This window comes from Callospermophilus lateralis, chromosome 8, assembly GCF_048772815.1.
Source record: "Callospermophilus lateralis isolate mCalLat2 chromosome 8, mCalLat2.hap1, whole genome shotgun sequence".
Lineage (NCBI taxonomy): Eukaryota > Metazoa > Chordata > Mammalia > Rodentia > Sciuridae > Callospermophilus > Callospermophilus lateralis.
Window position 1 is genome coordinate 41,126,038 of NC_135312.1, and position 13,382 is coordinate 41,139,419.

General features: G+C 36.0%; 1 protein-coding gene across 5 annotated transcripts in view; it reads right to left on the reverse strand.

Annotated features, from left to right (window-relative positions):
• Positions 1-359: 359 nt before the first annotated feature.
• Positions 360-13,382, reverse strand: part of Clock (clock circadian regulator) — a 114,226-nt gene continuing 101,203 nt past the window's right edge. For all 5 annotated transcript variants that reach the window (XM_076865262.2, XM_076865264.2, XM_076865260.2 and 2 more), the window contains 2 exons: positions 10,416-10,689; positions 360-8,206 (listed from right to left, as the gene is read on the reverse strand). In XM_076865262.2, coding sequence (XP_076721377.2) covers positions 8,027-8,206; positions 10,416-10,689 — 454 coding nt within the window. In that variant the 3' untranslated portion in view covers positions 360-8,026. The remainder of the gene's footprint in view (positions 8,207-10,415; positions 10,690-13,382) is intronic.

A 13,382-nucleotide genomic window follows, 5' to 3' on the forward strand; every position in this document is an offset into this window, starting at 1 on the left:
GAAAAAAACAATATCCATGAATTAAGACAAAACACTTCAAAGAAACAGAGCCTCCTAATTAACTGCCTTAACTTACAAACAAAGGAGGAGGAACTATTACTAATATTTAAGGAGATTTTCTGGTAGAAAGTAGCTGGTACCATCACAGACTGATGAAGATTAGGTGGCCTGGTACCACACAGCCTGGCCCCAGTAACTAGCTTGCTATGTGAATAACAGCATAGGCTTTTGTTGTTGTTTTGTTTATTGTAACAGGACAGAATTAACTACTTAGAGATTCTGGTAATTCAGACCTAAGCTACAAGGTAAAAAATGCTAATACAATTAGCTTCTGTTGAAGAAAAGAAAGGAAAATGTCATTGATGGTGATTTTAAAATATTTAATAGTCTTTTAAACTCCAAAATGTGATTCTTACAAGTTACGTGCCACATAAAGCAGATGTTACTTTTGGAGAAATGCAGGTGATACTGAAAACATAGCACTGAGGTATTTTTTATTTTTAAAACTGAAGAAGGAAACAAAGTCTGGATCTAATTATTTTTACATTTCCCAAAAAAAAAAAAAAAAAAAAATCCACAATACTACTGCTTGGTTCTCTTGATATAATTTTAGGTTCTGAATATACAAGAATCTATGGGAAAGAACATTATAAGAGTACATGTAGATTTGAAAAGCTATGCACATCATAACTTGGAAAAATGATCACAGAGCAAGAAGCCTGAGTGGAGGTAGGCTAGTCACACATTTTGACTTTGTTTTCAATGGACAACTTTGAAAAGTGAGTGTAGCCAATTGTAACATCAAATTAAAATGGCAATATTAATTTGGTAACAAAATGATCCACATATTTTATACAATATTTCCAAACATAGCTCACAGAAATCAAAGACTCTAATATAGCACCATTGAAACCATTCATTATCCCTCATGCTTCTATGCAATTTAGGACTTTGGCAGGAGACAATACCTGAAAAATGCCAAGTCTCATTTTTGTAAATTAATTTGGATTTCATTTAAATGTTTGCTTTAGGGGAAAAAAAGGTATTCAGTAGCCATTTAATAACAGCTCTACCCTTTTGGAAATAAGAATGACAGGCTACGTCTACATTTTTATTTTAAAACCAAGAACCAAGCAGTAAAGACAGCAATGTCAAGAATAAAGAATAGCACACTAAGAACCACACAGAACATTAGAAAGAATTTGGTGTGTGTTTTTACAACTACCAACTTGATGTTAAACAATTAAAAATTTACAAAGATAAAACTTTTTTTTTCTTTTTTGCACTAACTGGTTTCAATACAGCACTGATTTAACTCATCTTTGGGTTTTGATCTTCACACAGAGTGAATATGAAAGTGCCATACTGAGGCCCTTCCCTAACTTAAACCATAGTAAAATAGATTTCAAAATAATTCTAGAATGGTTTAAATTATAGCCGTTCACTCTGGCTGACATTTTTTTTTTTTTTAATTTTTCCTGGACAACTTTTTTGCTTGAAGATGATTGTCTAGGTACACATCAATTTGAAGATAACGGCTTTCCCCACATTCTAGCTTTTAGTACTGGCACAACCATTGCCAGCAGTGAATCTGCACCAGTACAAGCCAACTCTCTCTCTCTCACCTCACACACACACACACACACACACACACACACACTTGAATGTTATTTCTTAAAGCGATGTCACAGTTTGTTTGCTCAGAGATTTAAAAGCATGCATTTGAAAACAGCATATCTTTGATTTAAACCAACATGTGGTTGACATGTTTTAATTAACATTCTCTAAGGGATCCCTGTGTGTGCTATTCCTAGCCTATGGGACTCCAAAGTTACTCTGGGAGCTCTAATGTGGAGGATTATGTAGCAATACATGTAAGCAAGAAGAATCCTCAAATAGCTAGGCTTCAGAATGTTCAAACACTGCTTTATTGGACAATGCTATGTATGGAGGTTTGGTTTGTTTTTAAAACATCAAGCAACACTACACTATATAAAGACAGCAAACTTTTGTAGTACAAGTTTTCAGTGTGTATACATTATTCCATTTATATTTAAGGACTTTAATATGGATATGATAATGACAGCCATTAGAAGATGCTGTTTTACTAACATGACTTGAAATGAACAAAATAGAGGCAATGCATGCCATTGGTTCTGTCATACTGGCCTTTGGCTGTATTGGGGGACGTAATCATACAAAAAGTGCCTGTAAAATAGAGAAGGCAGCAAGTGAAACTAGAAAAAGATCCGAGTTATGTAAAGCAGAGTTTAAAGGAGTTACCTTTTAATTTTTTTTTCTTCAATTATTTGAGAGCAGGAGGGAAGTGTAGAGGCATCTGAGTTTGGGCCCTCCACTGCCATCCTGCAGTGAAACAGATTTGGATTGTTCATGGAGTCATCAAAAGAGCTAGCAACAGCCCCAAATAAGAGCCAGTTCTCCAAGTACAAGATGATGCAAGACAACCAACCACAAATTAGATACATGACACTTAAATCACAGATGAGAAAATAGAATGCAAAGATACCTAAAAATATAAATATATTTAGCTGATTTTTACTCAAGAAACCCAGAGAACTGCTTTCAAAGCAATTGCTTCTTTCAACCACTTTCTAAATACTTACTATTTTGATTGTCATTTAATGCAGCACCTCAGTGTTTGCTGGTGGTGGAGATGGAATTTTACTTAATAGTCTCATTAGAAACTATATCCTATTATGCTAAAGATCATTCCCTAGGAATAACCCAGGTATTGTACAAAATATCAAAACCTGCAAAGTATTATTTAAGAAAAACAAGGAATGTAGTGTTATGACAGTGTGGGGGGGAAAAAAAACTATGCAAAACAGTCACATGGAAAGAAAGTATTTTAATTTTTAAATATCCAAGTTTGCTTAATTTCTTGTGAGCTGTTCAACACTGTTTTAAATATCCTGAATTAATAACTATACCAACAAAATTTATCCCCAGTGCTTCCACAGGAGACATTAAAATAAGACCAAATTATACTTTTCTTTTTCTTCAACCAAAGTAGTCTTTTTCTCAGTTCTTTTTGTGCAAAAATATTACAAGAGAATTCAAATGGAAACGCTGAAATGACATGCCAACATTTCAGGGCACATTTAAAACACTCAGAATAATTCTTGAAATTACTGTATTCTAAAATATCACTACCAATCACTTTTAGATTAGTTCAGTACATCTACTCACATGGATGCAATTTTCCTAGACCTCTGAAAATAAACAGGCTCATTGGTCTCTTTTGGTGTCCACACAATAGGCAAGATAGGTTTACAATAGTGTTTAAATGGAACTAGGCATCTACAGTCTCTTAATTCCACCACATTCAAAACAAAAGTCAAGAGTTCATTTGGCTATCTTGAGATCACTCCCATAAACCTACTACGGTTCACTGGATCTAAACATTTCTCAGAAATGTGTCATTTTATCATTTCACCTAAGTGGTGATTTGGGGATCCTTTAGAAATGGTTAATGCCTAAGATAAACTTTATCAAAATGAATAATTGCAATAAAGTGCTTGTTACATTTCAAAATGATGCTTTTAGACTGCAGTATGTTAAGTGTGTGCTATTCCTCCCATAAAGGATCCCCAGGCATGAGAGTCTGGTCTTCTCACCTGTCTCAAAAAGCAGCAGCACTATCTTTTGGTAGGCTGACAATAGGCACATTACCCATGCGGACGAGGCTATACTAGGGCTATGGCAAAAAGGGGAGGAAATTAGAAAAGTGGGAAGCATGTGGAGGGTTTCTACTATACTCATAGTTATATACAAATATATTAAATATGCTATAAAAATAGTCGACTCTTTTCCTTTGCAATGACTTCAGAAGCTCCTTTTATAAGAATGCTCACCCAATTCAGACAAACTTAAAAAGATCTCTCTCTCCAAATCATTATTAAAATGGCAAGTGCCTTTGTGCTGTGTTTTCTCCACCACTGAAAAGTTCCAATCAGCTTCCTCCTGGCTAGATGCACTCAGCAATATTAATATCCAGTGTTTATACTTTCCAATGTGGACTCCCGTGGGACTAAGAACAGGGCCACAGATATAGGAAAGGTTGTAGACTTGAATGAGCTTTACACAAATGTTCAAACAAATCTTCAATCACCAAAGAAATAGAAAAAAGTAGAAAAACTAAAGTTAAATGCTATCTGTAGTCCACTTAAAAGTTTGCCTCAATGTAGTGGAGACATTTTTAAACATAAAGAATAATGTCCAGTTGAAAAGAATTTCTACCTTTTTAGGCTATTTTCAGGGTCCTTTTCTAAGGCTTCTTGAACAAGGGTTCCTATCTCCCTTCAACACAATGCCCTTTACAGAGCTGGACTGCTTCAGTGCTCCTAACTTCAAGAGACTGCTTTAAGGCAACAACCAACAACTACAGCACATCTGAAGAATTCAAACACACTCACTATTCTGCACTAAATATTCTCTAACAAACAAGATCACTGGCATCCTTTTATTACTAGTACATTCCTAAGCCACATCTAAGTGACAAAGCAGAGCACATCACTCTAAAATTACCCCCTGAATTTAGGATGTAGTTCGGAAAACTGAACTGTAGTATTTACTTTCACACTACACCGCCCCTTCCAACCCATTCACCACATTTACTTTTCTGCCCATATTTTACTCAAAACAAAAACAAGTACTTTTCAAGTGTCTAGGTTCTGGTGTGACATCACTCTCAGCAGCAACTTTATTAATCCCTGCGGTTCTCACTTGTATTTGCGAGGCAATACTGACTCACACTGTGCCCCAGCAGTCCACAGAAAGATAACTGCAGGGGGGCTGGCATCTTTCCTTTACCTCCACAGTTTCTTATCTAAAAAGTGCCACCCAGAATAAAATGTTTTTAAGAGAAACTGAATCCCTGTGAGAGTGAAGCAGAGGGAAGCTGAAAAGGGTTCCATTTGGCATCTTTTCATGATTTAGGTTTGGGATTTGAATGAACAACTTTGGCTATGAAAATGGAATACTGAACAGACAACTGCTGAAATCTCCCTCTCAATGCTTAAGTCTCACAGGGAAGGAAGGGGACAGGGACTAGCCTTGCAACTCAAATTTAGGAGAAGCACAAGGAAACCAAAGTAAAGAAGGGGCAGCTTGTGCTGACCAGTTTTTCCAACACAATGCTCCATACTGACAGCAAAGGAAAAGCATGGCTACTTCTTTAAATTTAGCAACTGTAAATTTCAAGCAGGAAAAAGATGAATCATGAAGAACAACAGGAATTGTGACATAAATTTTTTTTCTTCCCCAAATATTCAGTTTAGATGGAAAATATTTAAAGGAGTTAAGAGTTGAAGAATGTGAGTTAAACAAACAACCTGCAGATTTACTTTGTGGCCTGTTTTGCTTCTGTTGAGTACATAGTATTCACAGTTCATAATCTTTCTTTTAAGTATGGTACTTAGAGGGCAAGCCTGAACATAATATTTCATATCTTTTGTTAGCTAAGTCCTTATCACTAGGTATTGCCAATAAATAAATGAGGCACAACTCAAGATTTATACGGAATGGCATAAGGTCAAGAAAGGCAATTTGGAAGGGGAGAAAAGCAATGCTATTGTCATATTTTACAACACTGATTTTGCCATGTGCACACATGCTCAGGTACACACATTCTGACAACCATTCTTGACATTCATGGGAATGTCAGGAATCTCTTCTGGATGATCATTTAGCTAGAACTCCATGATATGTTAATTACTAACTGGTATTTAGTCACACTTCTTTTGTAGAAGGGTAAGTACCATTTTCTTTGGTTGTTTTCTTTTACAGTATTAATTTTCTAATTTAATTATAGACAGTTATGGTTTTGTTTTTGTTACAGAAAAACAATATGTCCCTCAAGGATGATAGCAAAGCTAGGACAGAGAACTGAATTGGCATTCCCCTGAGCCTTTTATCTAGCACTTCTGCAATAGGTGATTTTCATTGCACAAAACCATTTCTGTTTGACAACTTCAATTCTGTTACATTTTCTTTTAAGGTCAATTTTGATTTATTACATTTGTCTTCCCCTTTTTTAGTAATAATTTTTTATATTATAATAAGAAATTTCCACTAATCTTTTGTTCTATAGTTGTAAATTTCAGATTTAGTACCATAAAATCTAAAAAATTACTATTTTTAATATATGTAACTTGTGTTGAAATTTATTACCTTTAGAACATGATATTGCCAGGTGAAATCTTAGTTCATGTTTACAAAGCATGTGAGTTACAATATCCCAATGTAGTGAAGGCAAAGCCAATACTTGCCCTTTTTGGGTAAAAATATCAATATTATATTGAGCCAATATTTACTGGTAATTCTTAAATGACTGTTTAGGGTTTTTTGTTTTGTTGGGTTTTTTTGGGGGGTCTTTTCTTTTGGAGGAGGGGTACCTGGGTTTTAACTCAGGGGTGCTCAACCACTGAGCCACATCTCCAGCCTTATTACATATTTTATTTAGAGACAGGGTCTCACTCAATTACTTAGCGCCTTGCCATTGCTGAGGCCGGCTTTGAACTCGCAATCCTCCTGTCTCAGCCTCCCTAGCCGCTGGGATTACAGGCATGCACCACCACGCCCAGCAACTATTTAATTTAGGAAACAAATTTTGGAACCTTTAAAGTGTGTAGTGTTAGGTTGTCATCTTTTTTTATTTCTAAATTATTTGTACCCCAGTCCAAGAGACTCACAGCAGTCTTCATAGGAACTTAGGTAATGACACTGACACCCACATGCTGTTAAAAATGTACTAAGGTTTCAAAAACTGCTACTGAAACCAGACAATAAGTTCAAGATGGTGAGTTATCACCTGAATTAAAATCAAGGCACTATGGGTTCCCCCCCCCTCAAATAACCCTGAATCATTTCTGACTAAAAGAAGCATTGAAATTGTGAAGGATAATAAAAAGATTCCAACAAATCCTAAAAGTTAAAATTCCCACCATTGGGAATGTTAAAAGTGCCTATAATGTTTGTGTGCAAATTTTATTCCTATAACTGAAACATTCTTGAAATTACTTTCAGGCTTGTTGAAAACCATTTACATAAATACTTGCAACAATGAAATATATCAAAATATGTGATCAAACTCCCAACCATCTAAAATAAAGCAGTGCAAATCCTATTTTCAAACAAAAATAATGAAATGAGGGATATTTCTGAATAACTCGAAAGTCTTGTTGTATCAATAATTTAACCTAAAAAAAATTCCATTCCCAGCAGCACATCATACCTCACTGAACAAACTGTGACATCACAGCCAAAGTATGAACAAAAAGACTTGTGCCCTGGAAAAGTGAATAGAACACTATTATGTTGTAAACAAAAGGAAAAACAGAGACTGATGTATCAGTTTGTACATGGTGTCGGAATCTAATGAAATGTACTCATATGGAAGAGAGAATGCTTTCATGCAGCTTACACAATGTTTTGCTTTCTCTCCTTCATCCAGACATATACATATTTTTACAGTATCTGTACACAAAAAATTTAAACCCACACAACATTCTGAAATTACTGTTCCATCATTATCTGAAAAGGGAGAGGGGCTTAAGGTGGGGGCTATTGACTACTAGATTATCTTCATGGCATCATTGTAAGCAAACCCCTGACATGGCAGTGGTGTGTCCTCTGTAACACTTGATAACAGGCACAGACCACTAGAAGTGACTAACATTGTTAGTGCCTTTCTGATTCACTGGAGGTCATTTCATAGCTGAGCTTCTTAACATTTGGCAATATACTCTTTTTCCATCAAAAAATATCTGGGCAACTGAAACACTGTCAGAATTGGCTATGTCCCTATGATCATCTTCTGCTGGCTGGTATTTAATGTACATCTATAGCACTAGGCACATTTTCCCTACCAACTAATTCCAGGAACTAGAACACTCAATACTGTATCTCATGAAACTGCTGGAACTTTTCCTCCTAACCTCAGGTCATCTGAGCAACGTTTATGGACCACCACCTTCCTCCTTTGGCGCTGGAGGAAGTACTTGTGCTACTGTGATTGAACCTTAGAAGGATCAGTCAAACTGTCAGTCCTGTGCCGACTAAGTTGCTGCTGTTGCTGAGACTGGTGTTGCTGGTGATGTGACTGAGAGAAGGTGCTCTGTTGTAGTGGAAACGCAGCAGAGAGGATGAGCTGAGTTGAAGGATTCCCATGGAGCAACCTAGAAGTCTAAAAAGGAAAAACCAATGTATTACCCAACATTATTTTACCCTCTCCATTATACTGTGCACATAAGATTTGCTAAAGTTGTGCACTATCCAAGGGACATTTTTGCTAAGATTAAAATCATATTTTTGCATGCTTAAGAAGCTTTTCCTCTCTGAAAATATAACAAAAATTTCACTTTTCGAGGGAATCTGGACTGGAGATTTCATGGTATAGAAAGCAACTAATGTCTTGAGAGAAACCACACATTCTTAGGATGTTACAACAAAAACAACCCAAACCAAAAAAGGCCCAGGATCTGTAGTCAGAAGCCCCGCATTTGGGTTTTGCTCTGCCATTTATAAGTTACCTGACCTGATGCAAGTCTCAATTCTATGCACCTCAATTTCTTTTACCAAGTTTTTACTTCTGGTATATTATTTATAAATGTAACTCCAGTATATATATGAAACTAGCTAAAAGAAAGTTAAGATTTTAAAGTCCTTCCCAAAGACAATACATTTGCCGCAAGATTCTTAATTTTAAAATGGAGTTGTTGTGGGTGATGTTTGTGTGTATGAAGGAGTCTGTCTCTGTCTCTCTCTGTCTCTCTCTCTCTCTTTCTCCCTCCCTTAAACCTGAAAGACCATTAAGCTTTTTGGTAAGTACCTTTAGAGTTTTCTTTCTCTCTGTTATTAGCAAAACTCTGTGTGAGATGAATTCAGGATATGTAAGAGCTTTACAGGATTACAACTTAAGTACATTTTGGGACAGAGAAACAATTTTAAAAAGCAAACTGTACATTTATTATACACAAGTAAGTATATTTATGAAGGGCATCACTCATCTTTTTCTATGGATATCTTTAGGTGCCTTTTTTGAGAGAATCAAGAAAGAGAAGGTTAATTCTTTTAGAGGTCTTTCTTCCTTGACAGACTGAGATCTTAAGGCAAATCCTCTTTTTTTATATAAGTTTCTGCTTAATTATCATTGGATATATTTCCCTTAGATAATAGTTTAGGACTTGTTTTAAATTCTTATTACTTTATATTAATAGCAAAGCCATTTATTAATGGCTACAGTACAGGCTGTATGACTACCAGATGTATTTTGGCAACTAATCTGTTTTTGTCTTCCACATCATCAAAACAAGGATTATATCTGGACTAGGATACAAACAGTGATAAATTAAAGCTGTATTTACTTTTTAATATATAGTATACTTTTGAATATTCTAGTTGTATAACTGTGAAATTGATGACAAGTGCCTGTTCCAGATGAGGTGGTCTCCAGTACAAATCAAGGCTAATCTACATACAAACGTGCTCAAGGTAAAAGGGAAGGGAAAGAGCTGGACTTCCAAGTGAGGGTACCGAGATCCAGAGACTGTGTTTATTTCTTTGCTGACAACCCTGCCATAGGTAACTTATGCTGTAACCTTTGGATAAGGAGATCCTATATAATTTACCCACATACCTGTTTTTTGGTTAATCTGAGTGCTTATTACATTTGTCAACATAGTGGTTATACATGACAGCTAGCTAGGTGCATTATACTACAATCAGCTATTTATACTTTTTAAATATCTGTGAACTATTGTCACATCCCGGCAATAAGTGAGGCTTGTCAGTTTAACTTGCCAAAGGTCACACAATATGTGGTATAGCAGTGATGCAATCTCAGAACAGTCTGATTTTAGAATCCAAGTTGTAACTATAACACATACTGTGTACCACCACTATTTCTCCTCTGACATTATTTATAACAGAAAAATTCCAATAAACTTTATTCCAACAAAATAATTTAAGGTAATATGTAGACTGATACAGAAATCCCTTTTATACCCCTGCTTATGCAGGGCAGAATTTGTTGGGTATTGAGAAAGGAAATAGACAGAGAAAGGAGTCTCTGCTTGACTTCCAGAAACTGTAGTTCCAGAGAGGAAAATAGACTTTACAAAAGTACCCTCATATAGGCCAAAAATTACATATTCTACCCAGCAGCTCAGATCACTATCCAGCAGCTCAGATCATTGGTATACCAATGGCAGGGCTAAAAGTCTTTCAATGAAGAGAAGGAAAACAATGGCTACCCAGGACAAGCTTTCTATCTTCGTAGAGATTTAAATTGTACATAAGCTTTTATGAGTTTTTGAGATAATTTACAAACCTTTAATTTAGCACCTAATTGTATTATAAATAGGTTTAAGGTGGCTTCTTATAGGAAGAGTTACCTGTAAAAACTGCTGTGGTGTTTGAGTCAGTTGAGCCTGAGATGGTTGCTGAACTGGAGGAAGCTGCTGTTCCTGGGAACTCTGCTGCTGCTGCTGCTGCTGCTGCTGCTGCTGCTGCGTTACTGACAGTGTCTGTGCCTGCTGCTGTTGTGCAGCAAAAGTAGGATAGGCAGTCACCACCTGACCCATGAGCATAGTACTAGGTACCATGACTGCCCCACAAGCTACAGGAGCAGTCACTAATTTGGTCACAAGTTGCTGACCTTGAGAAAATCTGTAGAGGAAAGAAAGAAGTAAACTCAAAAGTACAAAGTATACATCACAAAAAGGCAATGAGATGAACCCTTATCTAAGATAATAATACTGCCAATTTATTTTTATAAAAGCTATATGCTCCTATTTTGCTTTTGTTTTTAAAAATTCTCTTTGGGATTTCAGCAAGACATAAATGTATGTGGCAAAATCAACATATGACAACAAAAACAAATATAATAAAAAATAACTTTCTAAAATATCCATATTCAAAAGAATGAAGTTAATTAGTTCTTGATTAATTAGTTCTTTTGATTTACGTCATATGCAAAAATCAATTCAAAAGGAAGCAAACACCCAAACATAAAAGCTAAAACTATAAAACTCTTAGAAGCAAATGGGAAAAGTTTTGCGATATTGTAATTGGCAATGATTCCTTGGATAACACCAAAAGCACAGGTGTCAAAAACCATAAATAGACTGCCCAGGCATGATGGTACACACCTATAATCCCAGCTGTTTGGCAGGCTGAGGCAGGAGGATCTCAAATTCAAGGCCAGCCTGGGCAATTTAGTGAGACCTTGCCTCAAAATAAAAAGGGCTAGAGATGTAGTTCAGTAGTAGAGTGATTGCCTAGCAAGTACAAGGTCTCAGTTCAACCTTCAGTATCTCTCTATCTCTGTCTGTCTCTCTCTCTCTCACACACACACACACACAGATAAACTGGACTACACAAAATTAAAAATTTTATGCATCCAAGGGCAAAACTGACAGCATGAGGCAACTCAATAATGGGAAGAAATGCTTGCAAATCGTGTATCTGATTTATCTGGTTATTATAATAACCAGAACATATGAAGAACGATAACAACTAAACAACAATCAACCCATTTAAAAAATGGACACAGGTCTAACTTGAATAGGTATTTCTCCAAAAAAGATATATAAATGGCCAATAAACACATGAAAAGTTGTTCAACATCATTAAGGAAATGCAAATCAAAACAAGAAGCAGCAGCCACCTTACACCCATCAGGATAGCTATTACAGAAAAATCCAACAAAAATAACCACTGTTGGCAAAGATGTAGAGAAACTGGAACCTCTGTGTACTGCTGGTAGTATTGTAAAATGAAAGACCATATGGCAATTCCTACAAAAATTAAATAGAATTACATTATATGAAGCAATCCTACTCCTGGGCATATAATTATATGAAGCAATCCTACTCCTGGGCATATAATCCAAAAGAAATAAAAGGAGGGACTCAGATACTCTTATACCTATGTTCATAGCAGCAGTGAGTAATCATACTTAACAAAAGGTGGAAGCCACTCAAGTGTCCACTGGCAGGTGAAATCAATAAACAAAATACAGTATATAATACAATGGGATATTATTTCACCTTAGAAAGGAAGAAAATTCTGACACATGCTACAACATGGATGAACCCTGAGAACATTAGGCTAAGTGAAATAAGTCAATAACAAAAGGATAAATGCTGTATTTTGACTTACATGAAATACTCAAAGTAGTCAAATTCATACAGATAGAAAGCAGAATGGTGGTTGCCATAGGATAAGAGGCAGAGCTGGGCAAGCTAGGAAGTTGTTTAATGGTTATGAAGAATGAAGACTCAGTTTGGAAAAATGAAAACAGTTCTGGAGACAGATGGTTGAGGGTAGAGTGACAACAACTGTGTGAATATACTCAATGGCCATTCAACCATATACTTTAAAATGGTTACTATGGTAAATTTTTTTATGTATATTTTACCACAGTTAAAAAATTTTTAAACTGAAAAAAAAAATGAACTTTTTCTTTTCATAAAGTGGCTAGGTATTTAGGAGTCAGATAAAGTGGCACATAATTCAGGAACAAACTTAAAGCTACCATATGGTAATTTTTTAAAACTTTATATTTATGTAAGAAATGTACATTTAAAGGTGGTAACTTAAAAAACATAAATCAAGGGCTGGGATTGTGCTCAGCAATAGGTCACTTGCCTGGCACGTGCGGGGCCCTGGGTTCGATTCTCAGTACCACATATAAATAAAATAACTACAACTAAAAAATAAATATTTAAAAAAACATAAATCAAAACAAATGAATAAAGTACTTGTAGTTTATAAATTTATCATATTTTTTTTTAAATTTAGAGATAGGGTCTCACTGAGTTGCTTAGCACCTCACTGTTGTTGAGGGCAGCTTTGATCTCACAATCTTCCTGCCTCAGCCTCCTGAGCTGCTGAGATTATAGGCATGGGCCACCGCACTCAGTGTCCCCAGCCCTTTTAATTTTTATTTTGAGACACGGCCTTGTCAAGTTGCTTATTAGAGCCTCACTAACTTGCTGAAGCTGTCCTTGAACTTGCAATTCTCCTGCCTCAGCCTTCCCAATCACTGGGTTTATAGACGTGCACTACCACACCCAGTTCCTTGTTTTGTTTTTTTGAGATGGGTTCTTGCTAAGTGGCCCAGGCCATTCTCAACCTGTGATCCTCTTGCCTCAACCTTCTGGGATGCTGGGATTATACGTGTGTACACTATGCCCAGCTCCTTCTTCTATTTTCTTAACAAAGACAAAAAATAATGCCTCTTTGGGGAGCAAAACTTTTTCCATTTCTTTCTGAGAAGAAGTTGGTTTCTAACATTGACAACTACAGCAAGGAAACAGATAAAATCATACTGTAGATACAGTATGACATAACCACAT